The sequence below is a fragment of the Saccostrea echinata genome, unplaced genomic scaffold (genome assembly GCF_033153115.1).
Source record: "Saccostrea echinata isolate AGI-Se365-2 ecotype Australia unplaced genomic scaffold, CSIRO_AGI_Sech_v1 ptg000015l, whole genome shotgun sequence".
In the NCBI taxonomy this organism is placed as follows: Eukaryota; Metazoa; Mollusca; class Bivalvia; order Ostreida; family Ostreidae; genus Saccostrea; species Saccostrea echinata.
Window position 1 is genome coordinate 10,240,381 of NW_026889764.1, and position 20,499 is coordinate 10,260,879.

Consider the following 20,499-nt stretch of genomic DNA (forward strand, 5'->3'; position numbering starts at 1 on the left):
TAGGTTTCTTACGACACACAAACAGGTCTGCTTTCCAGTAACTAGTTTAGATCATATATATATAATGGTCATGAATGCGGACATAGCCTCACCTGACTCGATCTGATTGGTCAAAAGAACACAATAAGAGACGCACCCACTAACCAGTGATCCTAGCGGCAGTGACTGGAATGAAGGACAGAAAACCGAAACCAGTGCTTTGTAACCCCCCTTTCCTCTTTCTGCACACTAAAGAATTCTAATTGCAGTGTAGTTTTATGCACTTAAGTGAACTGTCCATGGATATAAGGAAGTATAAATGATCACACATTTTCAACAACCCTCCTTCCCCGAATAAACTTTTAATCTATTTGCAGTCTCATGTGTCTGAATACCCCCCCCCCCAACACACACACATAAAAAACTGTATAAATGCATTTTTATATATCTACTCGTAAATTCCTTTATCATAACAGATATAATATATGTGTCCCTGGTCTTACGTAGTAGATCGTGCAATTAAGCGCCCCACCCCACCCCTTTCACCATTCCCCAAATCTGGAATGGATTGTTTTCAAACTCGAAGTGTTGATAATTGATAGTATACTTTTTTCTTACCTCAAGACTGATAAATGCCCCCCCCCCCACTTCCCAGTGAAAAAAATGACAAATTAAGAAGAAAAATGACTGAGATATGACCATTTAAAGTAATTCACCATATTCCTCTTAGTAAAAATGTGGAATCTTTTTACTACATTGTACGGTACACCCCCTCCCCTTCCAATAAAAACAAAATAATGTCATGTTATGCATTCTTAAACTGATGAAAGAGCAGGGTTGATTAAAGAGCATATGGATTTTTTGGATGCTTATCTCATGATGAAAATGTATAATCCATGCATATTATGCATACCATTGATTCTGTTTTTGATACTGAAGCAACTTAGTTCTCAGCTGTGTTAACGTTGCTACATGTACATGTATGATAATTTGCATATTCATTTAAAAAAAAAACGCTTTGGGTAATGGTCAAATATTGTTTGCATTGTGGTTGGTTTTGTGGGAATTGGCTTTTGAAGAAAAAAAAAGTGATATTTTAAATAAAATTTAAGAAAATTTGTATTTTCATATTATCTTATGCATTATAGATCTATTTAACTTTATAAACAGATGACATAAAGAAATTATGCATGCTTCTCTACCGATCATTTAAAATTAATTCCTTTAAAAGTTAGCAGAATCATGGACCTACATACTATCAGTAATTAAATCTCTGGCAGAATTTTGTATAAAGGGGGACCTAAAAGATAAACTTTCTAATTCAAATAAATTACAGATTGGAGAGAGAGAGAAAGAGAGAGAGAATTTTAATTCAACACATATCAATACAGGTATTATCAATACGGATATAACCTTGAGTTTCGACGACTGGCTTTTAAAGGTACAAGTGTGGTGTCAACTTCGTTGCTATGAGATTTGTTTACATTGGAGAATTCTATTAAGCGTTAATTCTCTTGGGATTTTAAAAGCACTATAATAAAAAGGGACATATAGCAAAGACAATGGCTGACGACGGTAAGTTCAACACGCATCGTTTCTTCCTAATCAACTAATTAATTAATTGGTGGATATAATTACAAATAATATGTTGTCTTCGGTTATACAGTTGCTTGTTGGCGTGCCAGAAATCCGAATTGTTCCAATACGTGCAAGATTTTGTATTGTTAGGAGATTTCCAAGTGTGTGCGTGGATTGTTTTCAAAAAACACAGTAATGTGTCAGTTTGTATGTTCTTTGATTGTGTAGCTATGTCAAAATACTAAAAAATTCTACGACGACACTTAAATTTTTGATGGTTTCCTAGATGCATACACAATACAACAATTATTTAAAGCTGTTCCGGTATTATTTTTGATTACACGGTCTAAAGAAAAATCAATGGTACATACGAGTATATTGAACTTCGTGTTCAGTGTTGCCTGAAAATCACAAATCGATTAATCTAACACAGTAACACACCCGCACAAAGAAATCGAATTACGTTTTTGATGTATATTCTGTATATCTATATATCCCACACGGGTAACTTATATAGATAAATCTTGTACATTTGTTTATATGAAGTGGAGTTGATATAGGATGAAGTAGGCATAATATTATAAGGAAATTTGAAATTTTGGGACGTAGAGCGAGACCAACAGTGGGTAAAATACAGTCAAGAGAGGGAAGTGGGGGTACGCCCTGCCCTAGTGTATTTTGCACATAAGTTAAATATGACATTGTGTAAAGGTAATAGGGATTTACAGCTAGGTTATATAAATATGTCTCCATATATATGTATTCTGTTGATGTCATGTATTTATATACAATGTTTTTTTTGTACTTTATACATCTTTTGACACAGTGAGAGACTAAATAAACTTGGACTTTGTTACTGCAACCACCCACTAACCCCTTCCGTATTCTTGACAATTAAATGTACTTATATGTAGCAAAAATGTAGGAAAAAGAACATATGAAACCAAACTTTAAGTTACTCAGTAAAAATCTCACTTAAAATCAGTACATACCTTGCTATTTTGTTTGTATATACATTTATATATGGTGCCTCCTCATGCAGTTTCAACTCTTGCTACTACCTCCCCCGCCTTTTTTTTTTTTTTTTTTTTTTTTTTTTTTTTTTTGCAATTATGCATCCTTGTTTGTCAGCATGTCTACAGAAAGCTGATGCATCGGCAATATACCAGAGAAATTACAATTGTTCAAACTAAGTAAACTTTATTATCGAAATTTCTATCTATTTGTTTTGTCCAAAGACTCAATACACAAGACAAATCCTGAAGACTCACAATCTTTTTAAACTGAAATGAACAAAATTCCTGTATTTCTCTCTGTACAGTCATGTGCTATTTTTTGCTGTAGTAGAACAGAGCACATGTTTGTATACTTTATTAATACTCCCCGCGTACTTTTTATCCGTGGTCATGACACCCCGACAGACAAGTGTCAATTACAGCCTGTACTTCATAGAATGGAAAATCAATCAACCAATCAATAATGTCCAAAATACAAAGACGTGGAGGGTGAAATATTATCTGTTAATTGTGCAAAGAAACGCACTAAAGTCTGGGATTAGAAATGCTTCGATTTTCTGGTTTAGATTGCAAGGATCACGTGGACCTGGAAATAAGTGCAAATTAAAATCTTTCCTGGGCAACGATAGAGTTGCATGTACACGTTTAATCAGTAGCTCTTGGATCTTCTATTTTTCGTTTTAAAACGTGAATGAGAATTTTATAATTTTGGATATGGGGAAAATTTCACCAGCAAAACAAAATCAACCCAAGAATGCGAATCCAAAACTTCAGAAATGTAAGTTTCCAGCAATGAAAATTCTTTGCAAAGGAATGGTATTCGAACGGTACTTAATGAAAAGGCTTCAAGCAATATGTTGTACACAACTTACAAAAAAAGGTTGTTGTCGCTTGCACATAGAGCACGGTTTTAATCAGGGAAATGCATTTCTACTTTCAGCATTATGTGTTCTAATTTGCAAAATGCATCCAAGAACAACATCACCAAACTACAACCTAAAAATTTGAGAATGTGCCAATGTGGTCAGCAATTAAGCTGTAGTTGTTTGTTTGTTGTTTAACGTCCCTCTCAGAATTTTTCACTCATATGGAGACGCCACCACTTGCTGATGGAGGGCTAAAAATTTTGACCTATACTCGGCACTTAGGGCCATTGCGCAGTGAGGGATCTTTTTCGTGCCAGTACCTACTGCGACACGGGACCTCGGTTTATACGGTCTCATCCGAAGGACCGCTCTTCAGGTCCCGCAGTGGAATTCGAACCCGCGATGTAAGGATCAACTCCGCGACTCTAGAGCAGACGCTCTAACCACTGCGCCACGCAGGCGACAGCTGTAGTTGTATCAACTATACTTAAAATTGACCAAGTTCATCAGCTAATATCCCTCTCATAAATGATCAAAAATAAAAATCCAGTTACTTTGAATGGTTTGTTAATATTTTGGAACAAAACATAACGCACGTTTTACAATGTTTTCTTCAATATTTCAGCATCATCATCCGTGACTTCAAAGAAGGAGGCAGCAGTGCTAAAGGACACCAGTCTCGCTGTGCTGTCGAGGGAGCTTGGGGCCGTAGACAAATACAGCGGATTAATGCTCGGAATGTATCTAAATGTCCCTACCACAACAATCGTCAACATCGCTAACGCTGCATCAGACGAAGGGTACAGTGACGTCAGCGACAGAACCCGGATTGACACTACACAGAAAATACTGCTCACATGGAAAGACTCTTGGAAAGACATGCGTCCAAAGATAAAAGAGCGGGAAAAAGTGAAAGAACTTGCACGAGCAGTAACTGAGATGGGAAAGTCTGAAATGGCATCTGTGATTACCGAAAAACACGCAGAAAACGCAGAACTGACGGCGGATGCTTTCGTTGGACTCACGTCATGATTCTGAGTGTTAGACCTAAAATATTCAATATCTCAGGAATTTCCACTCATCCTGAAAAAAGACCCCTCAATTTTTTCACCTTTATATTTGGTGTTATTGCCAAACCATTTGTACTGTGAGCCAAAGATTGTCCAAGTCCTTTTAATTAAGTTTTGAACAAATTAAGTGCAGGTTTCATCATGTAGGCAACGCTTATTCTGTAGTGCCGTCCATTTTCGATTCAGGCATATTATTCTGTTTTTACTGCAACATATAAAAATACTGTATTTATCGGTAGCTAAATATGTTTGCAAATACTGTTTTGTTTGATAACAATTCTTATCGATAAATAGCTTGTGTAGTCTATTCAATTAATAAAGCAATTTATTTCTCTATAATGTATGTACATTATCTTTTCATTTAGAATTTCAATAAATGAATGGAGTCCATAACAAAATATGTTTCGTCGAAAATTTAGTGAGGATTAAAATTCAATCTTATCTACTCCTTACAGATTTTTCCTTGAATTGCTGTGTTTCCCAAGGAATATAAAAGCATTAAGATATAAGTTTCCATTTCAGACTTATGACATTTTAAATACATGTAATTTGATTGCTCGTTTGCACCTTCATCACAAATCAAAATGTGGATTCGATACAAATGGATATTAAATGAGAAAAACGTAAAGAAGATGAGCTGTATGGATCTGGTAATAATCGATTACTGTTCTTTAAGAAATCGAGTAGAGTGATATGAATTTACCCGAGATCAAGCTGCAGAGTTACATGTAATTGCCTCTGTATTTCTTACGTTAACTAATTATATAATGTCGCTAATTCAAAGTAAATGCTGGAATATATACACTGGTTGAATTCATCATTAAATATTCAGCGCACTTTGGATTATTTGTGAACAGATTTGTCACAATTTTCTCAATAGTTTGGAGAAGCAAGTCTGAGAGTGTTCATTCCTTGATGCATCATCATTGCCAGTTTGGTCAGCATAGGTCTTCTGGTTACTTTAGAATGAACCTGCTCCAAAAACTTTAACCTGGTCACTCATCCGGAAAATGTAGGTCAGATCCAGCTTTCGAAACAAGTCTGGTAGTGTACATCCTTAGATGTATCATGCAAGTTCGGTCAATATAGGGCTTGGAAATGAGACCTACTCCTAAAACATCTACTTGGTCGTTTAACTGGTACAATGAGTCTTACTAAAAGCTATGAAAAGATATCTGCCCCAAAATCTTTAACCTGGGATGAGACACGGAGGGTATTACATAAGCTCCCCCAACTTCGTTGAGGTGAGCTAAAACTGCACTGGACCTGATCATGATTCGAACCTGGATCTCCTGAATCACTAGTCAGGTGCTCTACCAACCGAATTATCAAGCCACCAGCAATCAAACCTGCCTGACCACCACAACTGTAACATTTTTTCTATGTGTCTGGCTTTCCTAAAGTCAGTCCTACTGTGGTCAGCCCACCAAAACCAAAATGTCTGCTTGACTGGACAATAATACCTTGATTTTTTTTGTATAAAGAGGGTATTTATAGGCATTGCCCCATCCCCAACCCAATGAGGTTTTTTTTTCAAAATAAATAATGTTTCAAGAAATGATTCATCCACAAGTTTCCTGAAGATTAGACACTGAACATGTCCTAATCTTTGCACTGAATTTTTATTTTTCCACTTCATTAATCAGTACAGAAACAAGGTTCTCTCAGAAAACAGCATACAACAATTATATATATATATATATATATATATATATATATATATATATATATATATATATATATATATATATATATATATATATATATATATATATAAGGCCTAAGAAAAAAAAGTTTTTTTACAGTTACATGCACCTGACCAATCCTAGATTTTTGCACCGACCCAAATTCTTGTTTGATGTATGATAGGAAAATTGCATGTCCATACATATTCTTTGAACATTAAATTTTATATGACATAAGTTCCATACCACTTTAATGAGGTACATGTATATGGTAGATGGAAAAAAAGATTTTGCACCAAGAAAATGTGAGCTTCATAAGTGCTCAAAAAGTTTTGTATTTCAACTTTATGTTTATAATAAATAATTTTAAAAATAAAAATATAATCCTACCTACCATCCCATTTTTTTTTTAAATGCATGTAATAGTACACAAACATATTTCTTACTTAGGCCTAAGTACCAATTTTTATGTTAATAATATTGAAAATAAATAAATACTCAAAGAATATTTTTTTTGTTAAAATAAATATAATCCAGAAATTAAAAGATAAAAAAGTGTGTTCTTGAAAAGAAATTTAAAAAAAAATTAAATATAGTATGAAATGAACCAAAAACAAAATTTTGCATATGTACTGCCATTACAGTTGAAAAACATGAAGTTTTGCACAAATGAAATTGAATCGAGATCTACACTGTACATATAATACAACAAATGCAAAATCATAACATATAATTTAAAGAAATCATATTATCTATCATTGTTCATGTAATATGGTACAAATAAAACTGAACAAAAAACAACACTTAACCAGTCGAGATATACCTTATTTGTACACAATTAATGCATGATTTAAATTTGGACACCTTATCAAAAAAAAAAAAAAGAATGTATTATTTTTATGTCCAATACTAGAATAAAGTTTCATTTATATTCTGTATATAACTGTAACAGCTATTTGTTTTTTTTCAAAATGACAACACTATATTCATTTTTAAAAAAATTACTGTGTACTTCATCAATAAAGTTGATGATGTTAAGTTTACAGAAAATTACTTTTTCTGATTAGTCAATCTTATTTTTAATGATTTTTTTTCTTGTCACATGCAGAGTGCACCATTCAACTTCTCTGACATATTCTCTGTATAATGAAGCCATTTCTCTATATAATGAGGCCATTTATAGGATTGTAATGTTGTACATGTACATGTAACCATTGAAATATTGCTCTCCTTTTGTGTCAAAATAAAAATGACAGTTTAACAACTGCAATTTTAACCTCAAATACAATGTAAATCTTAAATACAACACTTATTAAATATAAAGAAACTATAACACAGTACACTAAGCCATGCTGTAAATTATAATAAAACATTTTTTAAAAATATAACTGGTACACCTACTAACAAAAATTATATTCAATCAAAAGTTTTTAAATTATTAAATTATTAGTTTTAAATAAATTTTAATCATAAATCATAAAATATTATCTGATAAATTAACAGCTGTAAAATGCTGCTGCAAACAGGCAGTGTAGCTTGCCATTAACTTGATACATAGCACCACACAATCTCTATATATGACAGTCACAAACCATAAAGAAAACAACACACCCTGTCATGATCTGATTAATTTCTTCCTCTACGCATTAAAAGCGTTCCGAGGCTCTGTCTTTATAATACACACACACAGAGGTCATCATCCAGGTACTTCAGAATCATGAAAAGCTCATATTCTGGGGAAGCTGCAAGTAACATAAAATTACACTGTGAAAAAGTCAAGAATTTTGCATGATTTTTGTGTTGAGTGTGGCAATAGTAAAATGTGCTACAATTAAAACTCACTTCCACATACATGATATACTGACAATGTTAATCCACAATAAAATGTGCAATGTATGGACATGACATGGATTAAAATATTTATGGGTTAACTTAATCCAAGCTGAGGTAAACTGCAGGGTTGTCCCTAAGACCCGGGGGACAGGGAATTTCCCTGCCTATAATGACACAATCCCCCAGTTACTTTGGTATTCCTCCTTACTCCCCTGTCAGGAGAGGAACCCCAGATCCCCTTCTAGTCCTTTAATGTCCCCTGCTATTTTAATTTTTAGGGACAACCCCAAAACTGGATTAATAAACAGAATGAATTCTACAGAGCTTGTTGTACGACACATTTCAATTTTCATGTACAACATCAGTGTGGAATTTCCTTACTTACATACCCTGATGTTATTATTATATATACCAAGGTTTGACATTAACTTTTATATGTATAAGACCTGGTGATAACTCTAGCTCTCTTTGATGTTTTGCAATGAAATTTTTATACCTTTAGTCAATATGACATTAAAAAGGTTCCTATTGATTTTGAGGTCAGAAATTTATATACAGTCAAACCTCCTTATCTCAAACTTGAGTGGGGCCAAGAAAAGAACTTCGAGGATTCGAGATATCCATGGCAAAATACTTATAAAAAAAAGAATAATAATTTTATTTAAGGTTGTTGGAATGACTGATGTTCTTTAACATGTATTATATTATATATTTGTATATCCCAATGAACCCGACTCAGTTGGCTGCAACTTATCAAATAGTCTGTTAAAAGCCATGTTGGTTGATCTTGACACATTGAATATAACCATAATTAATACTAGAAAACTGACCAGTCAGCAAGGGCCCCACCGAGGGGTAGAACACAGGTCTCTACATATATTTCTGTCATAGTTCATGCTATGGGATTGACTCTGCATCTCGTAAGAATCCCACAATTAATCCTTAAACTTCATTGTACTAACCCCGTTGAAAATTCCTTAGGTAAACGCAACGGAAGTGCATAGAGAATATATTACCTATTAAGATAACACCCGAGAGAGATAATTACGTCAGACCAAAACTCTCTCGGACGTTATTGTAATAAGTGATACATTCTTGGTGTACTTCCGTTGCGTTTACCTAAGGAATTTTCAGCGCGTTTGATGCGTTGAACCGACATTTTAGGTTAAAATAAAATAAATACATGTTTTTAAACCCAGAAAGACTAGTGGGGGTACAACGTAAACAAACCGGAGTGGCATACCTTTCTCTCTTATAATGTATAGTGGGGTATTTTTGTGTGGAACGATTATTTTGGGGTTTTCACGATTTCTTCGTATGGTACACATTATGAATAAGTGTAACAAATATAATTTGTAAAAAAAAATGTCCAACAAACCTCGGGGTTGAATTGGGGGGGGGGGGGGGAGGGAGGGGGGGGGGGGGGTCCTGTCCACAAGTACCTGTGGGGTGCAGCTTACAGAATGAGAATTTTAATTGATTACAAAAATTTTAAAATATATGAAGGAGAATATGCAATAACAACTGTATTTATAAAATTTCAAGATAATTCCTAAATATCCAACAACCTGTAAAGAGTATCCCTGTATTTCCATACCGGTAAGGCAGTAAAAAACATATCTATAATAACTCAATTAAATGTATATTTAAACAAGAATAAAGCATGTGTTTTATAAAATGCCAGCCTTCAGTGAATACAAATATCAACCAGACTTGACCTTAACTTCAAAACAAACATCAGTTGCAGACAAAGGTTAATTTATCTTAAAATGACAAATAAAGATAAGCCTGGAAAATTTTCTGCCCTAGTCAAGATAATTAATCCCAAGGGATTAATTGTACTGCTCTCTCATCCTTTTCTTCAAAGTTTACAGTAAGAACTCTTTCAGTAATGATAGAATGGGTTTATTATTGGACTACCCATTAAAATTAATAGTATTCTTGAATTTACATATGGCAGCCAAAAAATGAATAAATAAATAAAATAAATAAATAAAAAAAAATTTTAACCCCCCCCCCCCCCCATATCTTTATGTATATCTTGTTTTTAGAATTCAATAAATTCATAACACATTGTATATTTTACCAAAATAAAGTATGAACATTATTTAAATCCACATATCAGAGAATGTAAACATCATTCAGAATTGACCTTAACTTCAAAACAGACAGAGGTGTTAATTAATCTCAATTTGACAGCAACAGATAATGCTTTGGATTTTCTTCAAGAGGAAAGTTAATTAATCCCATGAGACTAGTTGCAGCTTTCATATTTACAATATGAACATTCTCAGCAGTTATCTCTCTTTGCCCTGGCATTCATTCTAATGTAAAGTTAAGGAATCTACCCCACCACCCCAGCTCCAAACTGGATGACACAGAGAACCAAACTTAGCATCAAAATATGTCTTACTGCCTCTCCAACCAACATACCAAATTTGAACTTAATTGGTCAACTACAAAAAAAGTTATTAGAAAAAAACAGAAAATTTGTGGACGGAAGAATGACAGACGGACAGACAGACAGACGGACGGACAGACAGACAGAGTGATTACTATAGGGCACCGGCAAATCATTGTAGGGCCCTAATTATAATGTGAATATTATAATGAAAGAAACATTATCTCATTAAAGTTAGCAGGTTACAATGTATAAGAAGTAAATTGAAAGGTAGGACAGGGCTAGTGGTTTTATGGTCAGGGCTACTGAATTTCATGGGAAGTAGGCCGACTAGAGACCATTTTATGCAAGATATGAATTTTTCACCTTGACCTTTTGACCTAAATTTCAAAGGAGGTCCAAGTCATTGGAAGATATGAGATATGAATTTCATTAAAAAAAAAAAGCCCAAGGAAAACTAGTGATATCATCCTGAAAACATTTCTTTGCATTGTATGAATTTCTGACCATGACCTTTGACCTTAAAATAAAAAGAAATCTTTTTAAGTCACTAAGATTTATGATTAACTTCATTGAAAACTTCAAAGGGAACTAAAGTTATCATCTGGAAACCATTTTTTGCAATTTATAAATTTCTGACCTTGTCTTTTGACCTCAAATATATAAGGGACTTTTTTAAGGCCATAAAGAGTTGCGGTATATATTGAAAAAAGCTCAAAGAGAACTGAAGTTTTCTAAACTATTATTTGGAATGTATGAACTTCTGGCCTTGTCCTTTGAACTTTTCACCTCAAATCAAAAGGGGTCTTCTTTAGGCCATGTGATTTAAAATTTCATAGCAAAAGCTCAAAGGGTTTTTAAGATATCACCAGAAACAAAGGTGTTACACAAAGATAGAATGTATAACTTTGACCTTCAATATTTTCATCTCAAAATGAATAGGGGTCTTCTTTGGGCCATAGGGAGTTGTAATATAAAATTTCATTGCAAAAGCTCAAAGGCTTTTAAAAATATCACCTGGAAATGAAGCAGAATGTATTAATTTATGACCTTGACCTTTTGACCTCAATATCAATCAGGGTCTTCTTTAGGCCATAGGGAGTTGCGATGTAAAATTTCATCGCAAAATCTTAAAGACTTTGAATTACCATAAGACCGCGGAACATTAACTGGCAAAATTGGAAATATACAGCTTACGTCTTTTCCATCTGTTACAGTCAAAACATTTAATGATAGACAATGAAATGGGCGGGTACAATTCGGCAAGGACGTCCGAGAAAACATTGGATTGAAATTCTAGTTTGAAATTCATTTTCAATCCACCTGAGCTGTTTTCAAATACAGAGTGTGAATGTATGATCAAAAAGACAAATCATTTCAATTCCCAAATACATGTTGTTTGAAATTCATATTTAATCATTGTTTATATGAGTTTTTAGCCTATAATTTTTATATAATATATATATTATATAATATTTTTATAATATTTTTTTAGGGAATAGCTATTTGATTCTAGAAAAAAAAAAGGGGGGGGGGGGGAATTGTCGAGTCAGATCATGCCTTCACATGACAAAATATATTTAATTCTAGGATGACAAGAGGTATTTTCTTTAGCTTTTTCTTCACTGCAAAAAATGTTTGACAATCAAAAACAGGGAGGGGTTGTCCAAACTAAAAAAATAAAAACTTTCTTTTTTATTTCCAAGATCGTTCAGCCCCATCCCCCCCCCCCCCCCCCCCCCCCCCCCACACACACACTTTGCATGCACATACCTAACAGAAATAAAATATTTGTCCCTTTATATTTCTTGAAAAACACTGGACAGAAATTCTGAGTTATACATTTAAACTTCAAAATATTCCGAAATTGAAATTATTTGTCTTCTGGGTCAATCAGTAAGACATTACCATCTAGTGTAGCTGAGGTGGATTGAAAATGAATTTCAAACTAGAATTTCAATCCAATGTTTTCTAGGACGTCCGTGTCGAATTGTACCTGCCCATTCCATTGCATGCATATCATTAAATGTTTTGATTGTAACAGGTGGAAATGATGTGAGCTGCATATTTCCAATTTTGCCAGTTAATGTTCCGTGGTCTTAATGAAACGAGTGTTACACAGACAAAATGACAGATGGATGGACAGACCAAAATTAATATCCCTTTAGTAAGTGGGGAATAATAAACTAATTAAAGTATACATTCTGATAGAAGCTAGTTTTAACACTTCCTCTTCTGACTGTGACTTGTCTATCACAGATGTGACTAAAAATAGTGATTGTGCATTGTTGGGAAATTTTCCTTTACATATTGATGGCTGGGTGGCAGATAAGAAAATCTTTTGAAAAGTTTTAAATTATATGTTGAAATACTGAAATAGGGGTTTACATTTATTTTATCCACATGTCTGTTTCACATACACTTTAAACTACCAGGCCACTCATTTACTAGAATGGGGTAGTCAGAAATGCCTTAGTGTCAAACCTGCATACAATCAAACCTCCTAATCTCGAACTCCAAAGGAAAAACTTCAAGATATCTTAAGATTTGAGATATCAAGGTTACTTGTCTGTTTCATAATCAGTTGATAATGCATTGATTTAATATCGTTAGCTTTGTAAACATAGAATTTACAGAAAAAGTGGTTCGGACTTCCAACTCGTTTCAACATATCCATGGAATTTGAGATATCAGTGTCAGAGATACCAGAGTTTAACGATATACATGTAATACCACTTGGTATTTGAGGTCACTGCACACTACAGAACTGTGGACATCTACTATAGGTTATTTTATTTGTCATTCTCCAAAAACAAATTCTTTGTTTGTCTTTATCTCTTTAAAACTTGAAACATAACCTTAATTTTGGTATGTTGTTTTGCCATATCATTTGTGAAGTCATATGTTCAGTGTACATGTATTTAATCAAAATGTTATTACATGTATTTTTGGCTTCGCAATATATAAATTCACAATAGGTTAAATAAATCTCTCTCTCTCTCTGAGGGTCACACTTGAATGATACTCAAACACATAATTTTCTATAGCATTGTAAATATATCAAATTAAATGATCATTGGTCTACGTAGAATGAAACGGATTTGTTTTTCACCTATATTGACTATAAAATACATACCGCTCCAGAGTATTGTGTATAGATGACGCCCTGTGCATTTGTCTGTTCATTTGTCAGCAGACTTGATGACAAAGTCTGGGCTGTATCAAACAAAACAAGGAAAGGTTTACAGTACATGTATCAACATGATCAATGCAATGAAAGTTAATGCATACATAAACATGATAAAGCTTTTGTTTGCTTAAGTACCATACGTTTTTTAAAGAGCACATTTTTGTAAACTGGGGGGAAAAAAAGAAACTACTGAGCTATTTTCATCCAAAAAATTTTTGCCTGATATACAAGTTTGCACCTGGCATTCATATTGTGCCAATAAATCTTCATACAAAACTTCAAAGAATTTCAAAAAATAATGGAAAGAAATTCAATTTCTTCACTGCTTTTCGTTCAATATTTTACACAATATACTCATTACTTCAGTCTCCTTATGATTTATTCCCCCTGTAGGTACATGTAAAACTTATATCGTTCTATAAATTAAATTCATTAGTGAAGAAATTAACTTGTATAATTTGTTGATTGTTTGCAAGTGTTTTCTCACACGGAAGAAAAATATTACAGGTACATGTCCACTTACTATTACTGTTGAATGGAATAAACTTCTGCATCTCTCACATCTAAAGTTTCTCATTATTTTAAACATATAAACTTTAACCTTGCATTTCAATTGTTTAGTAAAACTTACAGAATGTCTCTTCCCCCAGTTCATCAATGGTTCCCTCGGCTCCCAGAGCTGGGCCACCTTTTTCTCCTTTGGAGGACTGAAATACATGAACATGCACCTGATATTATGACCATTCCAACATGAGTGTTGGTACAAGTGGCAATTTGGACAAATTGCAAACTTGCTTTAGTAAGGGGCATGATTGCAACAAGTTACATTTCCAAATAACTTGCTTAAATATGTCATTAATTGGGAGTATCTGTCCTTGACTTCTGTTTTCTTCAGTACCTAATTCAGATATATCATTCTACTTTATTATTCATTGTTTTAAATCTACTGGTATCTGAACAGCTTTATTCATAATGTACCTGGAATTTATACCCTATAGAAAATGTTTCAGACACTAACATTTATTCTTTCTTATAGTTTCACAAAGTTGAAATAAAACAAATTTTAACTCACTGCAGTAGCCCATCAAGCTATTGATTCAGAAGTTCATTTTAAAGAGCTAGGTTCACTTTATGCATAAAATGGCCCTGTAGGTATACCAATTTATTGACTCACACGTTATGTTCCAGTTTAGACATCAAGATAAAGTAGAGACTTGGTGCTTTCATTTCCTATTAAAATTTTTCTCCTTAAAGTCCAGGTCTTGGAAAACATGCTTTATGGAATTGCAATGTTCTTGGATTTTAAGGAAAACAGGTATATTTAAGTACTTTCAGAGAAGAAAATTAATATGAGCGCACCCTCTGATAAAAAAAATAAAACATGTTTTGTAATCCTCAGAAACGGTTCTATCAGTAAATAATTGCATATTTTAGATCAGAGATTGCGCTCTATATTAAATACCGAAAAATAGCTTTAAAAATTGGCTGTTTTTGTAGAATTGTTCTGGACATGGGGAAAATGATGCATTTCATGACGTCATAATGAATTTAGTAGCCAGAAAATAACGTCATTTTTGGTAGATTTGCAATCGCCAAATGTCTAAATGAAATTTAATGCATTGTCAACTAAAACTAAGCAGTTCCAGTTTTTCAGAAATTCACAGGGCCAATAAAGGCCCTAAGTGAACCTTGTTCTTTACTAACCCACACCAAATTTTGGTAGTCTTGGGCTTTTGAAGACTGGAAAAGTGGGGGGGGGGAATTAATTTGCTGTTTTAACATCTGCTTTCTCAGTAATGAAAGAAGAACATGGATCATTTTCAAAGAATGAAAACGGGGAACATTTTCAGAGAAAAATCATTACATGCCAAACAACATGTCACAAATTCTCAAATCTACAACCACGTACTGAGAAAATAAACTTCAACACCCTGAAAAAGTGAGCCTTTTAACAGAAATTGAAACATGACATGTATTAAAAGCCTTTCTGTAAATCTAACCTCTCTATATTTTTGTAGATATTGCTTCAGTGGTTCCACATAACTATCAAACCCCAATGTGGACATTGCAAACAGGATATCCTCTCCATTAATAGTTTTCCTTTTCTCCTGGTGGCATCGTTCACTCGCTCTGGGTAATGTGTTAAGAAAACTTCTACAGTGATGACACAAGAAGTGCACTTTAATACATCTAGTTTTTGATGTGTTGTTTTTTTTTATTATTATTTCGATGTAACTTACTTATCACACATTAACCCCCCCCCCCCCCCCTGAAATTTTTTTTTAAAAAACGAAAAACAAATAAATTTTTTTGCACAGATGTTGAAAAACTTTTTTAAAAATCCCTGATGTATTAATGCTAACTTCACACTTTCATTCTGCAACAATACATTTTCAACTATGTATATATGTCACGCTCTGCTATGTTTAATAAAATTTCCATCTTAGGTAATGATTTTTTCATATTATGCTCCATGTGGTATTTCAAAATTTGCTTGATTTTTTATTTTAATCTTTATTTTCTGTTAGAAAATTGTGACAATTACAGAAAAAGTCTATTTTAGAAAGCATAAGGCAATTTTCCTTTCAAGCAACCTGAATTCTTGAGCAAGATAAATATGGTAACATTTATAGAAGGATACTCGCTAGTGATGAAGCTAATAAATTCGGATACACACTCCTGTACAGTTTCTTTAGCGTCTTTTGCTATCTGAAAAAAAAACCCACAAGATACGTGTATCTCTAAAACATATTAATTTCTATGTGATTTTTCACTACTTTAAGTGTATTCTATAAAATTTGTTACTTTTGTAAAGATTCTAATATATTTCCCGACTTACTTTTCCTGTTTTTGGTATAGATTTCTTCATAATTCTGGCAACATTTGCAATGGGTAAAAATCGATCCTGCAGTAAAAAGAGAAGACATTTTGATATTTGGCAAAAAAAGTATGTCAAAGTAAAAATGTAATGTCATTATGTGTTTGAATGGTCACTAAATGATAAATGATACTGAAAATAAATTAATGTTCTAGCGAGAAGCATTCCTTCATAATTTCTTGTTATCATTATTTAAAGTGTAATTAATCCATATTTGGACAAATGAAGTGAGTGAGAATATAATGAAGGTTAGGTTTGATTGTGCAGATGGTCTCTTATTAATTTAAGTAAATTCATCATGAAATGCAAAGGGATTGTCTCTCCTGACTTAGGACATGTATGCATACTAGCTTATTATTTTACGTTTAATTTTTTTTTAGCAGATTTGTACTTATTCTCTCAGTTTGCTCATTTACAATGTTTACCTCCCCTTGATTTCATAACTACATGCATTAACAGACCTGTTCTCTTAGAGGCTCATTATCTCCCCTGTTATCATCATCATTCTCGGTGGCTCCTAATTCCTCTCCATCTCCACCACCTACAGACAAAGCAATTCATCACAATTATCTACAACATATAACTGTGTCAATGATATATCTGATATAACAAAATTTCATCACAATTCAAGATTTAACAAATGTTACAGAACAAACCAGGATTCAACCCCAAGTGGATTCCATCTGAGGCCAAAAAAATAATAGTCTTGTTTCCTGCTACCCGACCTACCCTATTTTTTTGCACCCGACCCTAAAGTTTTTTTTTTAGTTTTGGAAAAAAAATTGTGGATTTCAGGAATTTCATGTTCCAAAACTGAAAAAAATATATATTCAAGTGGTATTTCATGAAATTCTATGTTTTAAATATGGACTTTCATAAAATACCACTTGAGTTGTGCATCAAAAGACATGAAATTTAATTTTAAAAGATAATATTGACCTATGACATGTTTAATTTGGTTTTGTATTAGTTCATATCCAAAAAATACCGTTGGAAAAAAATAAAATAAAACAAAAAAATAAAATAATTTTCCTACCTACCTATCCTATTTTTTTCAGGCTGGTAGCAGGAAACAAGACTATTATTTTTTTGGGCCTGATGTAACAACCACACCAACACCAATCTTATAATTTTGACATTTATACTGATACAATGCAAAACAAATTAACATACATGGTAACAAAAGAAAAAAAAAAAATGAAAATCTTATGTTCTTTATATACAGACACCATCTGATTCAGCTGTACTCCTAAACACAAAGACCCCCTAAGGTCTTTACATTGTATCTATGCCAAAAGGAAACCAAATCAGTTCAATAAAATGAATTGGTGTTAACTATAATGATTTACCCTCTTCCAAAGATTAGTGACAGATCTAAACAATATTTTGATTGGTAGTTATATACATCATATGCAGACTGTTTCTCCATGAAAAGAATGGTTTCTCTGTGTTACCATTTACCAGACATTTGTACCAAATTACAACGAACCATCAAAACCATTGTTTGAAAAACTGGGATGGCTAAATGTGTTTGAATTAGTCACGTTACATAAGTGTATTTTATTGTACAAAACTTTTTATGGTATGAGCCCTGAATACCTCCAGGACCTTTTTGTTTTTCATAGCCATGACTCATATTCCCTGCGTTCAGAATTAAATTATAATCTTCGTTTACCAAAACATCGAACAATTCTATTTACAAATTCGATTCAATATTCAGGTGTACATTTATGGAATAACCTACCATTAAATGTAAATTTGTCACCATCTTTACATATTTTTAGAAGAAATGTGGAAAAAATTATTATTAGCCAACGTCTGTAAATATATGTTTGTATATTTCCTTTGTACATATTGTATGATTATTACTATTGTTTTTAAACTATGTCTCCTGAACTATAAATATTGACTTATCTATTTTGAGCCTATATTTCATTAAGTTGAATATTACATTTAATTATTCATGAATTAATGAACTTATCATTACATGTTTTATCTTTGATTGTATCATTTTATGTAATATATTGTTTGTTATTTAGAAGGCCCCGGGGAAGAATAGTACCTTGTACTAATCGGGTTACCTTCTCTAAATAAAGCATTATTATTATTATTATTATTATAACATCATACTTTTGTTGCAAACATTGCATTTCATTTCCAGAATTTTGCATTGCATTTCCAACAATTTTTATTTTCATTTCCGAAGTTTTTTATTTTCATTTCTGACATTTATTTTTTTTACTTTTCCGGAATTTTTAGAGGTACCTTTCCGGCAATTTAAATACGGAAATAAAATTTTAACAGGATATAAATATTACACTTATTTCAAAACCTTGACTCATTTAAAAAAAAATATCATATGATAAATGTTGGAGATGAAAACTACAAAATGTCGGAAATGAAAAGTTCAATATTTTGAAAAATTTCGGAAATGAAATGCAACCATTGCAAACTACTTACCTTCCATAACAAATTGACTCCCCATGAAAGAATCCCCCATTCCATCACCAACCCCATCTCCTGAGTTACTGTCCATAGCCACCTGTAAGTAAACAAATTATTTATATTTTCAGGTTTGAAAATTTCTTCAGACATTAAAATAGCATTCTACCTTGTTCAATGTTTTTGTCGTCTAACCTGTACAACAAAGTACCAGTAACTTAGGCCTTATACGCCAACACTGCAGAGATCAGTTATTTCTAAAACTGATAATAAATCCTAGCTTTTCTTAACTACCTTCTTGGGAGGTTCTAGCAAACTCAAAATAGAAACTTGAAATGTGTTACTCAAGCATCCATGATAACCGTCTTTTCACAAACATTGAAATAATTTATTATCTAAATGACACTTCATTGAATGCAACCTAGAGTACAGTTACAGAAGAGACAATTAATCAACTTTGCCTAGAAAATACTTTTAGTTTAATTGATGGGAAGCAACTCCATTTTGTACAAAATTTTAACATCTTGTGTTCAGTGATATTAAGTTTTTCTGACCTTCCCAAAAGGGTTCCAGAAGATGTGACTGTTAGCAACTGTTACAAAACAGTACCACTCAGGAATATTTTAAAATGTGTTCTCAGAAGCAACGATCTCTTAAAATTATTGTATTTTCCACACAGTGTTGAAATTACAGTGAACAACAGCTTTCAAAAATTAGCACACTTATGACATTGCCAATCTGAAGCCTACTCGAGTTTTATAAATTTTCTGAATCGAGACCCCATGCCCTAATGCCGCACTGCCTTCCTATTGATTGATCGATTCAGCAAAATAAACAAAATGGTTCTGTAATCTTCTTCCGTGTTTTATCATGGCTGCAGCGTTAGCTCACTTATCTTTTATAAAAGATAAACTTGTAGAGGAAGTAAAACAAGGCTGAAAGGAAAATAAGCATAAAACAAAGAATTGACTAATGGACATGATAGTTATCATTCTATAGAACTGCTTAATCTCTGTGATAACATAGATGACACATCAAAATTTACGGATTTTCTGACACAAGCAGTTGAAAATAAATATAGGTTTTTGATCTACCTGCTATGACCTAAATATTTCAATGAAAAGCTAGAACTGCGAGTGTAAAAAAGTTAGCACATTGTCAGAGCTAAAGGAATAAACAAGACACAATTGGAATAAATATTTACCGGTTAACTCTCTCCAATTTCACCTGATCGCCAGAAAAACATATCTTTCATATATTTGGACAGAATCGAAAACAGAGAAAAAAGATGGCGCCAGGTTTTTTTGCCGTTATAAAATTTAACACTCTATTGAATTCATTTTAATGACAATAAATGTTCTTTTTCATATTTACAAGAAATTAAACTTTCCACGTGCTGTCCAATTGGTCGTAAGATTACAATAACAAACCTATGTGATCGGGAAGAATTTGAGAAATTGGTTGGTCAACTATGAGCCAGTTAGAATCAAGGAACTTCCAGCCATTCAACGAATCGACCAGCCTTATAATCTGTTTACTCACGCCCTTGTAATTGTTATAC

At 32.9% G+C, this 20,499-nt stretch overlaps 2 protein-coding genes across 3 annotated transcripts; one reads left to right on the forward strand and one right to left on the reverse strand.

The window, feature by feature from the left end:
* The first annotated feature begins 1,476 nt into the window (after positions 1–1,476).
* LOC133187846 (uncharacterized) lies at positions 1,477–4,820 on the forward strand. Its single transcript, XM_061323241.1, has 2 exons — positions 1,477–1,554; positions 4,065–4,820. The coding sequence occupies exons 1-2, from the start codon at positions 1,542–1,544 to the stop codon at positions 4,469–4,471; spliced, it is 420 nt and encodes a 139-aa protein (XP_061179225.1). The 5' UTR covers positions 1,477–1,541; the 3' UTR covers positions 4,472–4,820.
* A 2,718-nt stretch (positions 4,821–7,538) lies between these two features.
* Positions 7,539–20,464, reverse strand: LOC133187848 (nuclear transcription factor Y subunit beta-like). Of its 2 annotated transcripts, none has more exons than XM_061323243.1 (9): positions 20,143–20,319; positions 18,957–19,038; positions 16,958–17,037; positions 16,458–16,523; positions 16,260–16,327; positions 15,619–15,748; positions 14,250–14,325; positions 13,565–13,644; positions 7,539–7,936 (listed from the first exon to the last, which is right to left on the reverse strand). In XM_061323243.1, the coding sequence occupies exons 2-9, from the start codon at positions 19,030–19,032 to the stop codon at positions 7,910–7,912; spliced, it is 603 nt and encodes a 200-aa protein (XP_061179227.1). In that variant the 5' UTR covers positions 19,033–19,038; positions 20,143–20,319; the 3' UTR covers positions 7,539–7,909. The 2 variants fall into 2 exon arrangements, with proteins under 2 accessions (XP_061179227.1, XP_061179226.1); XM_061323242.1 differs by lacking the exon at positions 20,143–20,319 and adding an exon at positions 20,369–20,464 and having other exon boundaries at positions 7,541–7,936.
* Positions 20,465–20,499: the final 35 nt, after the last annotated feature.